This window comes from Protomyctophum parallelum (genome assembly GCF_964188405.1).
Source record: "Protomyctophum parallelum genome assembly, chromosome: 1".
In the NCBI taxonomy this organism is placed as follows: Eukaryota; Metazoa; Chordata; class Actinopteri; order Myctophiformes; family Myctophidae; genus Protomyctophum; species Protomyctophum parallelum.
The window spans coordinates 78,536,971-78,557,056 of record NC_139697.1 but is presented as its reverse complement, the minus strand read 5'-3'; the positions used below and the strand labels follow the sequence as shown (position 1 = coordinate 78,557,056).

Sequence of the window (20,086 nt, the reverse complement as noted above, 5' to 3'; positions counted from 1 at the left end):
GAATCTACTGTAGGGCCTACATACTGTATGTTACATCATAATTACTCATTCGAGACCCAGTGGCTATGTCTTGAGTCAGAACCTGGCTAAACTGTATTTTATTTCATTTTATGTTATCTTTAATGTATTTTGTGTTGGGTCTTCACTCTCTTACTCCTACCTGTTATACAACAGTTAGTTGTGTGTCAGTGTTGCACACATAAAACAGTAGATTGACTGTTTTCAGTGTGTGACACCTGCGTACAACCAAGTATAAATCAAACCGTACTGCTGTTGCTATTATGACACCAGAATTACCCCCTAGGGTTCAATATCGGTTTATCTTATTTTATCTTATCTTATCTTAGATCATGCAGTGGTTTCACAGTCCAACACCCTTGGCTGCACTTGCTGGCAGACAGTATGCTTAATCCTATGATCTTCCCAGACAATAACCTAGAGACAGTGGTTTGCAAACATTGAATAGCATAATATTGCGCTACTGAAACTGATGTTCAACAGCCGGTGACATTTTCATAAGGATTGATAGCATAATAATCGCTCCCCTGGTATTGATACAAAGAGTATCAAGGAGTGTGTACCTTATAATGCAGGCGTTCTTTTCATTTTAATAATAGGAATATTGCCAACATTGGTCAACCTATTCTGTCTCTCTGTCGTCGTACCCCCCCATTTTTCCAATTTTCTTCACTGCATTCTTGCCAATAAAGCAAGAAAATCTTTGAGAAAATGATAATGAAAAAGAGACCATTTTCTCACCTCAGTGCTCTCTTCCAGTCCAACCATGTGCGTGAATTGAAATTCATAGAAAATATGATTTCCTCCCATTCCTTTATCTAAACTAGATAGTCAGTTCAATTCAGAGATCTCTGACAGTGTGTTTCTTTTCTTACTTAGTATTGGGCGAACGTGAAAGTCGCCTTAGTTCAGCTTGTTTGGGTGCTCTTCAATAGAGATAAAGGACATCCACGATTCACCAGTTTTACCCCTCCCCCCTGTGCCACCTATTCCCCACTCACCTTGTAGATCAGGTTCATCGACAGTGTATGCGTGCGACTGCACGTGTTTGGTTCAGCATGTAGCTACACATAGAGTGTTCTCCCCTCACTCTGGCTGGCAGAGATAGCTGAGCACACACACTGCCCCGGCACTCTGCAGAAACAACTTTAGTTCCAGTATCCTGCATTTCCACTGCTACTATACTACCAGCCTGCGGCAATTCAGTGTGGGTCCAGTTATTACAAGCTTCCCACAGTGTTTAAAAGAAGAAAATGTTTAAATATACACTCAGAGAGTGAGGGTACGCAAGCGCGTGCATGCATGTCGGGTTGATGTTATTCCAGGCTCTGAAGCCAGCCAGCTGCGGCCACTCACCCTGATAGATAGATGGCTTTAGGGACCTGTGGCAGATCATAAGTGATCCTCAGCATCTCCCGCAGACCCCAGTATGCTGGACACCAAAGTTTGTCAAAGCTAGTAGGCCACCGGCACACACTCTTGGCACATGAAAATGGCCAAAATGAACATGTGCATGATTGAAATTGGCCTGGGAACAATAGGCATAAATGAATTGGCTCAGTTAGTTGGACACGTTCATTTGAAACTGGAATGTTTGTGATTGTGAGATTATAGTTGTTTGTGGCTGATGGCTTTTTTTTAAATATGGCTTTGTTTTTGCCCTGTGGGTGACTTCATGGTCAAAAAAAGATTTATGTTAAAGCTGTTTGATAGCTTGACAGCTAGATATGATAGTATTACTAAAACATAATTTGTCAAGTAATATAATCGTCATAGTACAGAATATGGCTCTTTGAGCCTTCTAGTCTTACACTTTATCATAACATCTGATATGCCATAATATATTTGCCATGTCTTTCTGTAGGGTGTATTGTTGGGATTGGTGGAAAGATAAATGACAGAAGGCGGATAAACGTTGTATTCTTTATAACAAATCCAGTGTAGTAGGATGGTGTTATAAATAACAAGTTATAAGCCAGTCAGTGGTTTTGTATTTTGTGGACCTGGATACTCTGCTGACTTTGTTGAACAGAAATGTGCAAATAAGCTAAGACTATGCCAGTTTCTCTCCATTGTAATTTAACCTATTCTTACCCCCTCAGGCCGGGAACCCATATTTGGGTTCTGTACAGTATGTACAGTATTCAAAAATGTAATTTTTTTGATTCTGCTATATCAATATTTTAAGTTTTTCAGAAACCTTAGGTCAGGATTTAGAGGCGTTTTTAGAATCGGCCTTAGGCCTGAATGTTAAAGCCCTATACTTTAGGGTTAGGTAAGCATGCAGATCTGCTATTTTTGCTCATGTTGTGTGTAAGACAAAACATGTGACCATTGTAAGGCAGAGGCTTGCGCCATACTGTAGATCATAATGTTTTATGGATTAATTTGTAAGAGAGCAATGATGGAATTCATTGCAGCTGAATATGGTTCTGTCGATTGTACTAAAATGTGTTATAGTGAATTCTGCTGTCATTGCCATTGTTACTTAAACCACCAACATGTACCTTTCAGTATTTTGTATGCATTCACTATTATTATATTACACACAATGTATTTTCCTGCAATTGGCTAAAGTGCATGTGTAGCGTGCAGTACTTGTGGTTGCATTCATTGTATTTGCACTTGCCATTTATTTTATCTTGCTGTTATATGGATAATGATTTATGGATAATAATAGTCTAAATAATAGTCTAAAGTTGACACTATCTCTACAGAGCTCATGCACATTCAACACTTTTTATTTTTTGAATGAATCAGGATCAACTTTATTGTGACATCACAGTAATATGGGTACAAAAGAGTGGGTGAAATTATGTTAGCAGCACCCACCGTCAATGTGCGTGTAAATAGGTATGCTCTGAAATTATGTTTTCAGGAGAATAAATGTAGAATAAAGGAACACAGAACAAAACATAACAGGAAGGCACAGGACAAGCAATATTAGAGTAAAATACCCGACAGGTATGTTCATAAGCCATCCATCTGTACTGTCAAGCAGTAAACCCAGCTGAGCCCACTGTGTCGCTGTCCATGGTGCTGCAATGGCCTTCTCTGTGTCTCTCTCTCTCTTACTCTCCCTGTCATTGTGTTACTGTTTATAATGTTTTGAGGCCCAGTGGAAATATTGTGGAATTATGCAGAACTTGGCAGTGCTATTGCGTGATTATGTGGGAATTAAGGGCACCTAAATGTTGTATGCAGGTGGGAGCAGTTGATCGGAAGTATCTGTGGTCAGAAATGTAATCATTGTGGGAGCGGGCAAGAATGGTCAGAATTCCAGCAAGAGTGGGCAGGAGCAGGACTGAGAAAACAGTCCAGTGCAGCTGCTTTACCGCACATTAGGGAAGCCAATCATAGTCATTTGGAATTGAATATGAAAAATCTGACTGATGCATCTTGATCACAAGAGATCATTTGTGTGAATCACTGAATTGTGGTGGGATTGGTACAGCAAAAAGTATATTTTGATTAAATCCAGTTAGGCGTAAATGGGAAGGGCCTAGGGAAGTTGTTGTTGTTGTTGTTGCCTACGGTTTAAGAGCTTGGCCAAAACGTGAAGCGGTGATCTTCTCCTTTCATCCTGCAGGCAGAGATAAATACATTCACAGTATCATGTGGATGGTTAGCATCCCTGTTCTGGGCTGAATGTTCTGTGAAAACAGCAGATCTACAAGCAGCATGTTGTGAGCTTGAGATTGGTTGTTTATAGTAGTAGTAGAGGGGGAAAGCAGGAGGTGGGCTAGAATAGATGAACCCTTGGATGACTCTGGTCAACTGTGTAGTGTGTACTGTAGTCTATATTGAAGAAATAAATTCAAACACGGCTGTACAGTGTGTACTGTAGTAATAGTAATACAATAAACAATCAAGTACCCTACACTTACATCACCATATCGTCATCCTTGATCGTGATGACACGGAGCGTATCTGTGACCCAAGTCACATTCGCAACAGTCACGCTCATCTTTCTGCTTTGTAGTTCAAAAAATATCCCTGCTATTGATGGGTCAAATCAAAGTAATACTGTCACAACAGATTCTCTGCGGTGCTGGCAACCTCTTCAATAGAAGCCTTATTACTTTGGGGTAATGGAACCTCAAGCTACAGTAGTTGTATGTTTTTTTTTCTTCCATCCTTTTATGTTTGTTTTCATCAAAGGGGATTGTACATCAAAGCTGTATTGGCACATTATAAAATTCCATGTGCCCAAGGCTGATAATCAGTAGAAAATGGCTATCTGCATGCAGTATTTACCTCTCTCTTCAGCTTCTTGAGAGGCACAGTTTAAAGAACCATATGTTCTGTAACAGGCCATGTTTATTTACTGTACACTGAAACTGTTTTCACCCCCCCCCCCTCCCTTACTGTCTTATTTTCTTGGGAATCACGTAACCATTAACCCTATAGATGTCCCTATTTTAGATAAATGTTCACTTGTTTTTTGAGATTTTTTTTTTTTTCAAAAACAGATAATAATTTTCACACCGTTTTGTACATTTCTATGATATATAGGGGCTTAAGTGAGTGTTTTTTTAGTTAGTACAAAGTACTTCTTGAGCACATTCATTTCAAGTGGAGCTTTCATCTAGGCGTCTCTTCTCCAGTTACACTCTCACCCACCCTGTCACTGCATTGCTTTTTGTTCTCTCCCAATATCAGCTTACATCTATCCTTCAGTTTGTTTCTCTACCCCCTTTTCAGATGAGATCAGATAAGATAAAGCTTTATTGATCCCCAGAGGGGATCATAGGTGTCATAGCAGAAAGACAGAATTGAAAATGAAACACAGGAGACATACAGGTAAGAGTAAGAGTCAAAAGCCAGCCATGGATGGAATCAAATAAATTGGAAAAAATAAAGTTAAAACAATATTCTTAGCTGCTGGCCTTAGATATAAAATATGTTGTGACTCATTAGTCAAACATTAGGTACATGGGCACTGGTCACTTGAGTATCTTGAATACCAGACCCATTGCAAGTTGCTGTACTCTGTCCTCTACCCACCCACCCACCCTATCATAATGAGCAGGGGTTGTAGGCGAGTCCTTGGTGTGAGGTTTAGTAGTAACCTGATCAGTTTGTTTTGAGGGGTCTGAAGTTTTGCTTTGAATGCCTTTGAGGTGCTAGAGTACTATGAGGTGCATGCATAGTCAAAATGACATTGGGCTCCAGCTAGTGTCCCAACTATAGCATCCAACTCCTCCTCCTCCTCATCCTCCTTTATGGACCCTTGCTTGTTTAAATATAAACCCTGTGTTACCATACTCTCCTGTTTTCTCTCCTGTAAGTACTTCTATCCCTCTGCTCTCCTGCCTTCTCCTCTCAACGGTTGCCTCTCTCCATTTCCTTCTACCCATTTTCCTTTCTGCCCTTGACTTTGCTGAAAGCTCCGGAGTGGTGTTTCAGGACAGAGGGGGTACAAGGTCTCTTGCCTGCCCCTCCGGAGATTAACTCTCAGTCCAGCCCCCACCTACCTACTTTAATATCTTCCATCTTGCCCTCTACATGCTCTCTCAGATGTCCCACCATTAGGACAACGGTAACAGAGGACAGTCTTGGAGGCTGTCCTGCTGTTCCTCAACCGCTTGGTCACGGAGAGATGACGCATCCGTCCCCCTTGTAGTAGTGCAAAAACACAGTCGTAGAGCACACACACTAGTGATATAAATGATATTGAGAATGAGTTCCATTTTCTTTTCTATTGCCCGTTGTATCATAACTCGAAAGTAACAGATGTAAACATATAGATCTGATGTGGTTAAGTGATGCAGAGCGACTGAGATGGATTTTCGATTTTCGATATTTGCATTAGCAGAATATATAGAGAAAGCTTGGGACATACGGACAAAGACAACTTATATGTGATGTATTTTATTTTTATTTTTATGTTTTAGCTTATTTCTGTTCTGTTTTTGTTTTTACCAAATACTTGGTGTAGCTTCTGTGTGAGAAGTGAACGTGATATTGTTTATTTATGTTGTTGGTGTCTTATAATCCCGTAAGGGATGGGTCTTAACGACAAGACACGAAAATAAAGATTCGTTCATTCATTCATTCATTCATTCATTCATTCATTCATTCATTCATTCATTCATTCATTCACACTATATTTGCTGCATGTGGACTTTCAACAGTCCACATGCAGCTGTAAGTTCTGTGGATGTAAGATTATGCAATTCGACCCTAATTGGATTTCTAAATTGGATGTCGGTCTTGTTTTTGCGAGTTTACTGTTTACAGCATTTAAATAGTGAAGCCTCCCATGAGATATTTGCCTTCGCTGAGCTGATGTTTACTTTTCTCTTTCGCAGAATGTGAAGGTTCTTGTCTTGTTATCAACGTTTGACATGATAGGCATTGTTCTTAGTGGCACAGTTGGATGACTAGCATCCAAACAAGACAAAGTGAGCAAAGACCACAGCAAAGCATCAGCCACAAGCGGAGGCTCATTCTCGCTCCCTCCCTGACAGTCATGGAGATAGCCATCTTTAGTTTTTTATTGCCAAGCTTTTTTATTATAGCCATTAAGTGTGCGGGAACATTGATTTCATATAATCACCTTGTCGATCTTGAGAATGGTTGTCCCTAACTGCTAATGCTAAGGCAACGGCTGTAAAACTGATGCGTAATGTGAATACTTTGGAAGTGTACAGTACATCAGATAAATGCATTGCTCTCGTTTAGTTCTCTGTGGGAGGATTTTGGCGACGTGTGGTCTACTCTGTAGTCTGTACTGGCAGAATGTAGTAGCCCATGTCAAGTCAGACTCCAAATAATAATATTAAAAAAACTGACATGAAAAATGAACAAGAGACACAGAAAGGGGGTCAGGCTGGAAGCTGTTCTCGCATAACAGATCTCTTGACACCCCTCGTCAGCATGTCTGGCATGACTGCTCTCTGTAACAAACCTTCCCAGGTGCAAGTCAGTTTCGTGCCTAAACCCAGCAAATTTAAATCACAGGAGATCTGTTAATGTCACCGCACAAAATCTCGGGAGGAGGTTTTGAAGTCAATTATGTCCTTTGTTCTTTCTCGTTAAGTGCCATATTAGCTGTCTCTCCCAAGCATGACAAACCGAGAAAAAGTATCCTGGGTTGGCATTTCCCCTTTTGTTATATCTACTATATGAGAGGGGGATCCTGACAGACAAGGGATAATGAGTCGAGGCCTTATGAAGACTGCAGTACTAATCAGCAAGTCTTGTATTGTAACAATCACAGACAAATGTCAGCCAGCTCAAATCTGTGTAGGTGTTTAGCGGCACTAGCAGAGGGACAGAAACTGTTGAGAATATGTCTGGAAGTATATTTTTCTTTTTGGCATGTCCACTTTTACACTTCCAGAGCTCAATGTTGGTGCATTTTGCTGTGTATATAGCTGTTTGAATAGAGCGCCGAAGTCCTGACGTCACTCGCTCGTCCCTTCGATTCCCCTGGTTCACGGAAGTAATTTCTCTATGGAGAATAACATGGACTCATCTTAAAATCATTTCATATAAGCGTTGTGGTCCAAAAATAAACAAACTGTCTCAGCGTTATTATCAGGGAGGTGTCTCTGTATCGTTTGCAGAAGTCAGTGAGTATGATAAAGTCTGTTTCTAGCGAAAATGTAACTAATTCAGTAGCAGTAACAATAGCGTTTTCTCTCAGTCAGTTGATTCTTCATAAGCATATGAGTGAAGCGGCCTGGATGATTTGTTTATTTTTCAAACACAGTCCTTATATGAGGCGATCTAAAATCCCCCTATGGGGATTACAATGCAAATAAAAAGTACACAAACCTGTGGATTTGCGCCCTCTACCAATGTTGACGTCAGACTTCGGTGCTCTATTGTATCAGATCAAGCTTCTTAGCATGTTGCTACTGGAACATACAGTAGATCTTCAGCTACTTGGTCTTCGGCTAATCTTTTATCTTGGGTAAGTTGCCGAAAACAAATGGGTTGGTCATCTTCTCAAAAATGTGGGTAATCATTAAGACAGCTCATAACAGCTAAAGCCTGCGATTATGCACAGAATTTGGCTCCCACTAAAATCCAAACTAACAGCTGCATATTAAAATTTTCCTTTCTGTATGGTACTATAACATAGTGAATTATTTTTAATTTGAACGATGTAATGAATATAAATCTATACTAAATGACCATATTTGTATGGATTGAACCTGTTAATACTAGTCATCACCTCTATAGCTCTGCGCCCAGCACAGTTCATATCATTGTTTTCCTCTGCCCCCCGTAGGCCACATATGAAAATGATATTTCAGCGAACACAAGCATTTGCAGGTCGCTGATCTCTCCTCTTTGCCACTTGCTGTCATTTCACAGGGGACCTCGCATCAGACGACGAGTACCTGGAAATCCCAGCTATATCCAGGCAGAGAGCTGGGACGTACGAGTGCACGGCTATCAATGAAATCGACATGGATGTCCAGACGGTAGACATCACAGTGAACTGTGAGTTCACTCAGTCTGACGCACGCACGCACGCGCGAGCGCACACACACACACACACACACACACACACACACACACACACACACACACACACACACACACACACAATATTAATGGAACGGCAACTGTGGTATACTACAGCACAACATTCTCCTACAGCTAGCCAAGACGCACAGGCTAGTACAATAGTTGCACATAAGGTGAAAGCTTCTCCCCATTACAAAGCAAAAATATAATAGTTTCAGTTCATGCAGTTTTTTATTAATTATTATGTAAGGGCTGTTTGTATTATTTCCATGTGGAGCTGTCTATGGTGCTGAAAGTGCACATAATGCCTCACTTTTGCAATGTTATTTTTATGCATGGCGGCATTGGCTCTTCAAAACAGGCCTTCAGGGGCTTAGTACCACCACTGTGGATATGCCACATTGATTTATAAGATTCTACTTCTGTCTCACATATTTTACCTCTAGGTGAAAATAAATAAATGTTATTTTCACTGTCCCCAAGGAAATTAATGTAATGGTTGTCTGGGTAACTCAAAATGTCAATTGTGACGGTATGAGGCATAAAGCAGTGTTTCTGGAAATACACAAAAAGATCACGGGATCTACTGAATGTGAAGTAGTAGGCGACAAACTGACATATTGAGCCTACTGTACGACATACAGTATGGCATCCCCCTATCCCCCTTCACATTCAATAGATCCTGTGGCCAGATGTAATTTCCTGGGGTCTATTAGGACTATAGTAAATAATAATAAAGACTATCTCAATAAATTCTGTAAAACAAAAATACATATTTGCCACATATTTGCCACTGCCTAAAATCATTCAAACGAAAGAAAGCAGCAAACAAAATAACACATCTTTTACTTTCAATAACCTAAAGATGAAACCATAAAAATTAAAAGTTGTCCTTTAAACTTGTGGCTCCATCAGTCGATACATTTTGATGCCCAGATATCAGAATATATTCTTTATAGATTCCAAATGCATTAAATGTGTTGTAAGATGGAATTTCAGCTTTCTTACAAAGTGATGTCCCAAAGAGGGATGAGTTCGTGAAAATCTGGCATGTAATCATTGGCCACAGGTGTTGAGCTGCATTGAGATCCAGTACTGTGTGAATACTGAATGGTGGTACTCATAGGCCTACTGTATTAACATCAGAACACACCCTTATTTGGCACTTTCAACGAACACTATCGTCCCTGACTCCCTATGCTGGGGCAAACATTCAGCGAAAATAGCAGAAATATAAGATCATGCATGACACGTCACAATGTGTGTGAATTTGTCGATCAGCTATTTTCAAGAGATTTGGTGTAGAGGGACAATTCACCCTTTGTCAAGTCCCGCCCGTGGTTCTGCCCCTCTTCGCACCCATTGGTTGCCGTGTCATGGTTGGACAAAAGTCCTCTCTCTCCATCCACTACCATTGAAATAACAGGTTTTTCAGTTGCTTCGTATTGATATTCTGTGCATTCAATTCTTATTTTAAACTTATTTTAAAAGGAACATCACAGGTGCATCATGGTGACTGGGCATATCATGTTTGTTTTTAGTTTTTTCCAAAAATGATGTTTTAGCAAATTCAACATAAACAAGGCGGAAGAGCCTGCTGGTTAGTTAGTCAGGGACCAATCAGAAGGCTGACAAAGGGTGAATTGAGCAGACCAATTATAAAGCCTTGTGGAACCTCAGGCAACTAGGGTTTACGTGGTTAATACAAAGTACAGGACTGCTGTAAACACCTTAACCAGCTTGTGTTTTATGCCACATTTATACTACGTTGTACATTGGAATCCCATGTCAAAAGTACAGATCTACAAGCTCACAATGTGTCACGTTGCGGCACATTGTGAGCTTTCTGCTGTAAATCACATTGCTGTTTGCAAAGGAAGAACACTTATTTTCTCGCTATAGCTGTTATCTAAGTCAATGTATCAAAGTACTGTAGCATACACTCTAAAGCTTAGAGACAATGTAGAGTACAACAATACATCTATAGCTTTTGAGTTATGAATATGTTATATTATGAAAATTGAAGTTGAACAAAACTCGTGATAGTTAAATGAACACTGAGCTCTCCCACAAAAACATTCACCTCTCCTGTCTGTCTGTCTGTCTGTCTGTCTGTCTGTCTGTCTGTCTGTCTGTCTGTCTGTCTGTCTGTCTGTCTGTCTGTCTGTCTGTCTGTCTGTCTGTCTGTCTGTCTGTCTGTCTGTCTGTCTGTCTGTCTGTCTGTCTGTCTGTCTGTCTGTCTGCCTGCCTGTCTGTCTGTCTGTCTGTCTGTCTGTCTGTCTGTCTGTCTGTCTGTCTGTCTGTCTGTCTGTCTGTCTGTCACATGCGTGTGTGCGTGCGTGCGTGCGTGCGTGCGTGCTGCAGATGCTCCAACTGTGACAGAGGGCAGAGACATTGGAGTGACTCTGGGCCAGAGTACGGTGTTGGAGTGTGAGGCAGATGCAGTGCCAGAAGCAGATTATGAGTGGTACAAAGATGACAGAAGGTAATGGGTTATAGATTTCCATATTAAGTAGCCAAATGAGAAATAATGTTGCGTGTGTGCGCACGCGTGCATGTACTTGGTAGTACTGTACATTATTTATTGTTGCTCTAACTTTCTGTCTGTCTATGTGTTTATTTTTGTATCTTATTTGTTTTGGTCTTTCCTTTCTGTTCAGGCTGTTGAATGGCTTTGATGACATAGATATTGATAGCACTGGATCACTGTCCACGCTGAGATTTTTCAATGTTTCCGATGGAGATTATGGCAACTACACTTGTGTTGCCACCAATAAACTTGGGACCTCAAACACACGCTTTCTCCTTTATGGTGAGTACTTGAATCCCTTACATCTACAGTATAGCGTCAATGTGATGGACGTGCCATGTTTTATTGTTTGATTCCCTATATAACTTTAGGAATGCATTGATTGATGTGGTCCAACGTTCTGCCTATGACAAGTCCAAACATAAGTCCAGTAACTTAGTACAGTATGTGCCAATGCTCCCATGATTCAAAACTTCAATCAGCAGCCTAGCTTCATGCAGTTCACAAGTATTGTCAATGATGTGTTACTGTATGTTTTTCGATATGTTGCTCTGTTCCATGTTTCTCTGATGTAGAGGTAATTGAACCCACTAGCTCAACACTATTGCAAGGTTAGTATGATGTAGGCATGTGCATCCACTACAAAAGGCTTTGCAGCATGCTAACCCGTTATTAACATTGCCATTTTCACAAACATTTGGTTCCTATTGGCAATTGAAGGAATCATTATTTGTCCAAATTCAACAATTCTCAGACCGTTTCAGTCATATTCAGTCATACATGTGCAGATTCATACATTATTGTGGTGGAATATGAAATATGGTAAGTGGGGTAGGATACCTTCAATCCAATAGCACTACAGGATGCCATCTTAATCTTTGTGGAAATGGTTAATGCAGTCATAATACTGTGTGATTTCTCAACCATCTTTCACCCTTTTCCTTTTGCATATCTAACGTGTTTCTGTGTGGCATGGCTTCGTTTTCCATTTTTGCATGCTCTTATCTAATGTAAGTATTTATCTTTTTGTATTCATATATCAGTATTTCATCCCACAGTGAAAATTTGCAACACCAACAATTGTGAGCCCTTAGGTCTCGTTTGGGGCTGAATTGTTGTAAGAGTATAGATTTCTGGTGTAGTTTTCCCCACATTTTTCACGTGACTCTGAAGTACAATATTTGATGCTTTTATACAATGATTGATAAAAAGGCAATTATGTGCAATGTGTAGCTCAACTTTTCACTTTGTATGTCCTTGTGACTAGTGTTAGTAGTAGCTTGTAAGTGAAACCCACTTCATTATTGCTTTATATTTGCACAAATTGCGTTGATTTTGATTATGAGGAAGTGTTATTCTAATTAGCCATATACAGGATTAGGGATAATCTACTGCGGTAGGATAATTGGATAGATGCCCCAAAGGAAAGCATGGGTGGAAAATTATAAGTTATTGTGTTGTGAACTTCAAAGTAAAAACTTAGATTTTGTCCTCAGTCGTCCTGTGATACATTTATTTAGTTTGACTTTTAATATAATATAATTTTAGTGGTTAGCCAATTAATTATACTTTTAATGTACACGTTTTCAACTAAAGGAGCTATGCACCATACACAAAGGAGACAATCTGGGGGCACGGTGGTACGGTGGCACAGTTGGTAGTGCTGTCGCCTCACAGCTAGAAGGTCCTGGGTTCGATTCCCGCTCGGGACTGGCGGCGTGTTTCTTCCTCTGCGTCATCAGTGCCCATACCCGAGGCGGAATTGGCGAAAGGGCCTTTCTGTGTGTGGAGTTTGCGTGTCCCCTAGGGTAGGTACCCTCACAAAAAACATGCAGTAATCCTGGTCTCTAAACTGCCTCTCCCTGGCCAGCCGGGGCGCCTGATGGAGGGGAAAGGAACTGGTTGGAATAACATGTTCCTTCCACGCGCTACGTCCAACCAGGGACACTCCCCCTGTCAGGTGTAAAGGAGCAACTTGGACACTCATGCATGAAGGAAGCATGAGTTCAAGTCCGTTGCTCTCCCCTTGTCCCCCATATATGGGGACAAGGTTGGCGGAGGGTGTGTAGAGCCCAGGATCACATTAGATGATTGACACAGGGGTGAAAAATGGGTTACAAAATCGTGGGATAAAAATTATTAAAAAACAAAGGAGACAATCTGATTTGATTTGAAGTGTTTTAGAAGTGTTCAACACCAAGAGGCTTTTTTAATTAAAAAATGAAACAAATCAAATACGTGAATAAAAATACAAAAAACAACAACTCTATAGTCAGAATTATAAATACATAATTATGTAAATGAACCATAACTACTGCACCATGTAATCCTGCTTGCACAGGTATCCTCTACCCAAAAGTTCTCTTTGTGAATGCTCAATGACCTTCTTTCAGCAGTACATGCTGGCAGCTTTCAAGTTTAATCCATTTGCAGCAGCATGATGTCGTCCACAGACCATGCTTCTCTGGGTGGTTGTTATTGACGCTCATTTACGCCCTCTGTGATAGAATCTTTTGTGAAACATCAGAAACATCATTATTTGTGGTGCAACAACACAAAGTTCTTCATAATTCTCTCACTTGGCATCTCACTTATTCTTTCACCATCGATAGTCAACTATATCTATCTGCCTGACACCAAGTAATTAGCTACGGCAGTCTCAAGGAAAGCTGTGAATAGTTGAATTTCACACAAAAGAAACAATGAAAGATGTGTTTGCTGCTCCTGACTCCTGGAAAGGTAGTCTCTCAGCTAATGTTAAGTAACTTCCCGCTATTCATCATTCATTATTGCTTTAGTGCTTTTTTTTTCACATGGCTTTACTACACAGATTTAGCATTTTATTGTTGGTGTAGTAATTAGCAAAGTTAGTCAAGAGATTTACTGCCTTTAAAATTGTATTTGTACGTGCATAGATTTTCAACTGCATGCAATTTTCACACAAAATAAAATAAAACGTAAGCAAAACAGGGACAGCAATTTAAAAGTGGTTACAATATATTTGTTTAAATTATAGAATTTGCTTCTGTATTGGGAAATGAGCACCAAGTATAATAAGTGAAAAGAAGAACTTTTTGTATGGTATCGCAATAATAATGTGAGGTTGTTACAAAATGCCATACTATTGCACACCACTATTAATTGTAACAAATCTGATCTACAGCATAATGTATTGGCATTTTAATAAATTAATTAAATGAATCAAGGCTGCTTGCATCAGTGGAATTCAGTCAGATATAACAGTGCATCATCAGTATGTCTATTAATTATATGACCTGATGGAACGAAAAACAGATCAAAATAGGATGAAGGACAGAATGAGGCACTCCACATGCCAAATTAGATAACGTTACAATCTAAGATATATCCGATTTATCTCACTAAAAGCTCATCTGTCATCATACATTTTTAACAGATAAGTTCTATGCAAGCCGATTGAATAAATGTATTAATCTCCAGTTTTGTCACATTAAACTAATGATCACCATTTAAGTTCCAGTGCAAGCAGTGAAACATGCACTGTTATGTAAACCTTCTTTCACTGACCATCTTCACACAGCAGCCGTTGCTCTAATGTCACACACCCAAGTTTGACACAAGCAGCTTGACCGCCATGTTAATATGGTCAATATAACCTCTCTTTTAGAAAGGTCAGCATCTGTTTTAGATATGACCTCGTCTCTCCTTCAAAAGGCAGCCTCTGACACCAATACTATACAGGCAGGTTTGTGATGAATAAAACCTCACAATTTTAACCTAATCTTGGACTAATTGTAAGGAATGAAATATAACCTCCCGACAGTAGAAATTAATCTTTAGATTTCTAGATGTTAACACTAGTTTCACTAGTTAATATTAGATGAGCAAGCAAAGGAAAGCAAGGAAGCAAGTATTTATTTTGTACATACAGTAATTGAATGCGAGCTCTACACTGCTCTATTTGTGTAGAGGAGGAGGTAGAGATTTTCAGTACTTTAAAGACACTCACAAGCACCATATTCACACAACCCCCCCTGACGTGTGAATTATGGTCCGTTAAGGTAGCGATACTTCTAACATCAGTTCATACCAAAACCTAGGAGTAATGCCTGATTTATATTTAGTTGTGTGCCGGTGTCGCGCCCAAAAAATAGCTGAGCTCCAAGCATAACTCGGGTTGAAGAAGATGGTTGAAGCCAATCTTACCCCGGTGTTGTCTCCTTGCCTCTGACAGGGCCGAGAGCAGTTCAAGACGGGAACGGTGGGGCTATAGGAATGCACTCGCACAGCTGTCTACTCCTCGTTGCGCTTCTGCCATTTCTGCTTCGGTTTTGAAGTGGAATGTGGGTCCGGGACGGGACGGGAGGGGTGTTTTGTGTGGTGTTTTTTTTTTTCTTCTTTTTTTCCCTCCACCTGAACCACAAACTAATGCACAAAGTGCATGAGGTATTCTACTACATAACCATGTTGAACAACTAAAAGAAAGTATGTAATGATTCTGTTTATATTCTTTTCCCCCTTTTTTTTAGACTTTCAAGATGTAACAAGTGATTCATTTCTTGTTTTGATTATGTTGAATATTGTTCCTCCCTAAATTATATTATTTTATGACTGTTGAGGTCAAAACAGACTTTAATTATTGTGGTGTGTCTTATTCAATTCTCTGTCCTTTTTCATCTCAACTCCACAGATATAGTCAAAATTACGGCAAGTAAAGAGGTGAATGTCAAATACCTCAAAGTCAAACAGACAATGAAGCAGTATCATTCAAGTCACCCTGAGGCTTAAAGCCTGTTATTATCATATTTTAATGTATAGTAATTATGATTAAATATGGTAATTTGTGAGAGGAAGTTGTTTTTGACTTTGAAAGTTTGAAGCATTAATTTTGTTCCCAGCTGATATATTTTCAGTTGTGTCATGGTAATCATTTTTAACATAAAACATTTGTGAGAAGGGAAAATATAAAGTTGTACTTGTTTAGGCAAATGTTTTAATTTCTTTGTTTGTTTTGTTTGTTTCTTTGTTCTGTTTGTTTTTACTAGTACAGTTGTACACAAAATGGTGTGAAGGATAATTGTGTTATAATGAACGAGTTACAGGGAGAGGAAGACTATTCCAGTTGTGTGGAGTCTACATCAAACCTTAACTAATATGGTGGTATTTACGTTAGAATGGATTCACACGTTGACTAAGCAGTTATTTGTGAAATGGTCTTCTTTTACCAGACCAGGCAGAGGGGCCTTTCACTAGGATCATGTGATAAAATGAACCCGCTTCCCATACCTTTTTTGAGTATAAATGCCAATAACCCAAAGAGACGTGAATTGTTTATACCGGTACTACACAATACTTTCATAGTATTTCTGTTTTCACCAAGTCTCCTAACCAAACATATGACAAATACTTAAATAGATTAATTATTTCATAGTATTGTTTTTTTATTTTTATGGAAGAATAGACGAGGTGTGTCAACCAAATCTGTATGCAATTTTGACTTAAACAAAAATACCATCACAGTACATTATTTCGTGAGGTGCTCACAGTTAATAGCACTAGAGGCATCAGGTGAAAATGTTCCTTAGTCTGGCTATGGGACCTAGGGAAACAGTATATGTGTGCAAATGGCCTACCTCTGTTATCACAGTAGACATTAGCTTGTGATCAGTAATGGCTGAATGTGTCAAAATAGCGTAAGGAAGACCAATAATATTCCCCCCAAAAAACATACAACCTGACATCATGGGATGTTTACATGAAACCAATCAATCCTGAGTACAACGTTTTTTCTTTAATTATTTTTTTCCAGTAGTTTAATTGGCGTCTAAAGTTTGTATCTGTACAATCATCAAATAAGTACCAAACCTCGTATTACCATCCAATCATGAGCTACAGAGTTTTTATAGCAGCCAGAAAATTCTCACAACACGACTGCAGTGAATTACTTATTCCTTACTAATTATTTCTCATGAATTTTTAAGCAAATGCACAGTTTATTATAGCGACTACCACTTCACACACAGGCTCCCCAACAGTAGGAAAAAATAGTAATTAGAATGAAAGCATATTTGATATAGGGTACTTTTTTATGTTACAAAAGGAACATGAGGAAACGGACATCATGCACCTAAAGGTGTGCACTCCAGTACCTTTATGCACTTGGCCACTGTGAGAGTTGCACACGCAACACTGTTTGATTGTGTATGTAAAATATCAAACAAGAACAACAAAGTATAACAAACTAACAAAAAAAAGAAGGTTTGTGTTAGGTTTGCTTTTACAGTCACACTTGGTGTTTGCAAAACATGGTTCTTTTGTTTGTTTTCTTTATTTTGTCCCCCCTTGAACTCATTCTGCTTCAGGCAGACCTAAATGAACAGCGAAAACAGAAATGATGAAGACTGACACACATATATACACTTTGTCTGCTCCATTTTGGCTCTTGATGAGGTCTGTCTGTTTATATTTTTTATTGCTGTGTTTCTCTTTAGATCAGGCCCTTTGTTGTTTATTTGGATGCCGACATTTGTGCTTCTTGATATGGGAAGGAGCCAACATCAAAATCAGAAGGCCCTATTCATTGAATGTGATTTGGCTAATCTTCCCCACACATGACAAGGAGGCATTGAGAGCTATTGAAATCAATTTATTAATCTATTAATCTGTAGCACAGTTAAAAAAAGAAAAAAAAAGAAAAAAAATCATTCAGCCTTAAAAGATGTCGATCATATCTCATCTTAAAAACATAGTTTTGTTTAATCAGTATACAGACTGTCAACAATTACTGGAAGTAACATCAGTTCACAATGATGCACAGATCAAGTGCCCTGGGTATTAGGAATAGAGTTTTAAATTTGTACAGTATATATACCTTTCTGAACAGTCTGAGGTCACTTGGAATATGTGCATATTAAAACAAACTAATTGCTTTGAGTTCTGCCAAAAGACTGAAACAGGCCATTTGTGAAAACACCTTGAATTTGGTAGACCTAAGGTGAAACATTATACTGTATATACATGTCTGCCCAACAAGGCTCATTTCTTTTGTAGGACAGCCAAGCACACATCGTAAAATCTGGGTCATTTATTTTTTTACTACCTCTGAGCAGTTTTTCCAGCAATTTGTCTAATTACTTAATTGCACAGCAATTACCTGAAAATAATATGGACTTTTAGTCATACTACAAGTGCAAAGCTAAGTGTGTTTCTGGAGTATGGCTACTTTTAAATATTATCTCTCCATAGATTTCTTAAAGTACATTGGAGACGTGAAGTAAATGTTTGCATATTATTATTTTATCCTTAATATTGTAGTTGTGCTACTTCTGCTGAGTTTAATGTCAGATATCAAACACCACAGAGTTGGATTTCATGAGCACATACTGAGGACAAAGCCGTGTTAAAGGGATTTACCTTAAGTTAAAAGGATTTGTATCACCCTACGGAGCTGTTGACAAAATATAGCATGCTTTTGCGTGAAAATGAAATGGAATAAAAGGAATTTATTAAAGGGCATTATTTATTAAATATCAATCAGCAATCAGGATGTTATGGTTTTATGACTGACTATAAATCAACTTAGAAACAGAAATGCCACGAGGCACCTAGCTGTGACTGCATTTCAGAGTTAAGCCTGTATAACGGTGACTTGCAACTAAAATGTAAATTAATTGTTTGGTATGAAAAGTGGAATATGGACACTTTTCTGGAGAAATCTGTTTAACAAGACGAGATGTACTCAGAACTCCATATACAGTATGGGCATAAAAGGGACACAGACATAATAACTGGGTGGGGCATGCATTTCCATCTTACATCGCACGACGGCTTCTACTTCAGTGTGCTAACTTTCCAAAAGAGAAAGGCTGTGGCTTGAATTTCCCGTCCATGATTTCATTGGTATAGGCGGCAGGTTTCTGAACTGTCCACAGCCCACCTCTGAGACTGAATAGACGTGGCTTCTTAAAACAAGTGTTAGTGAGGACCAAATAGCCTAGCTATTTCATTATTCTTGGTTCACTGCCAAAATTAAATGACAAGAACGTGCACAAAGCATGTCTGAACTCTCATTGATTTTCCTTTTGTCCCATCTGACAGGCGTGTGACTTTGTGTCGGACAACTCTGAATTGCAGTCTGTGAAAGGATAATTTATATGACCAATGTACCGGTGTCTATTTGAAGAATTCATTCACTCACTGCCAAGCAAAGTAAAGACGAGCGAAAGAAAACGAATGCTTAGGGTAGACTCAATAAAAGTTTAAAATGTTTATTTTTTTATGTATATATGTGTTTCTGTCTCCAGACATAATGCATTAAAAAAGACCATGTTTCTAGGAAAGTTTTAATCCATTAATTATGAAAACAAATACTGACAAAGCTTGTATTGTACCTACCCTATAGTACTATTGATTCTAGGTGTTGTGTGACATTTGTTCAATATGCGTTGGAGTGTGGAAGAATTTGTGGATGTGAACTTTGGTTAGACATGGATCTAACTTTTGCCTGGAATAACAGCGGATATCATCATAGCAGATGCATGAAGTAGTCTCATGATCTGTTTGAATTTTATTTTGAAGGATCGGCATTCATTCTGCCCTTTGCCTAGTTGCAAGTTCACAAGGCTCTTCTTTGATTCTGGATTATTCCAAAGTGGAGGGAAGATACTGTTCTATTCAACTCCCTGCAATGTAAAGGATTGTTGGTACATGTGTATTTTCTTTATGAAAAGTGTGTGCTCATATTTAAGACTGACAATAATAAAATGTTGTATCTTAACATCATGTCTTTGAATTTTCTGTTTGAACATTTGCTTTTTAATGTACTGATGAAATCCCTTTCTGTGTTTTCAATGAAATTTAACAAATAATACTTAGCCACACAGCTCTTCAAACTGACTAGACAACATTCCAACACACACACACACGTGCGCGCACACGCACGCACAGTTGTCTACAGTTGAAACTGTCACAGCAACGAGAGCTCTATCGATTTCCTTGGCCCTCAGAAGCCCTGACCTTGGGCTGAGCTCATTGTGGTCTGTCCAGTACATTGCCAACGACCGCTAACTGCAG

General features: G+C 39.1%; 1 protein-coding gene across 2 annotated transcripts in view; it reads left to right on the top strand.

The window, feature by feature from the left end:
- ntm (neurotrimin) overlaps positions 1-19,781 on the top strand; it is a 416,292-nt gene extending 396,511 nt beyond the window's left edge. For both annotated transcript variants that reach the window (XM_083776165.1, XM_083776164.1), the window contains 5 exons: positions 8,350-8,478; positions 10,870-10,990; positions 11,166-11,317; positions 11,611-11,646; positions 15,249-19,781. In XM_083776165.1, the coding sequence (XP_083632291.1) occupies positions 8,350-8,478; positions 10,870-10,990; positions 11,166-11,317; positions 11,611-11,646; positions 15,249-15,349 (539 nt within the window). In that variant the 3' untranslated portion in view covers positions 15,350-19,781. The remainder of the gene's footprint in view (positions 1-8,349; positions 8,479-10,869; positions 10,991-11,165; positions 11,318-11,610; positions 11,647-15,248) is intronic.
- The last annotated feature ends 305 nt before the right edge of the window (positions 19,782-20,086 follow it).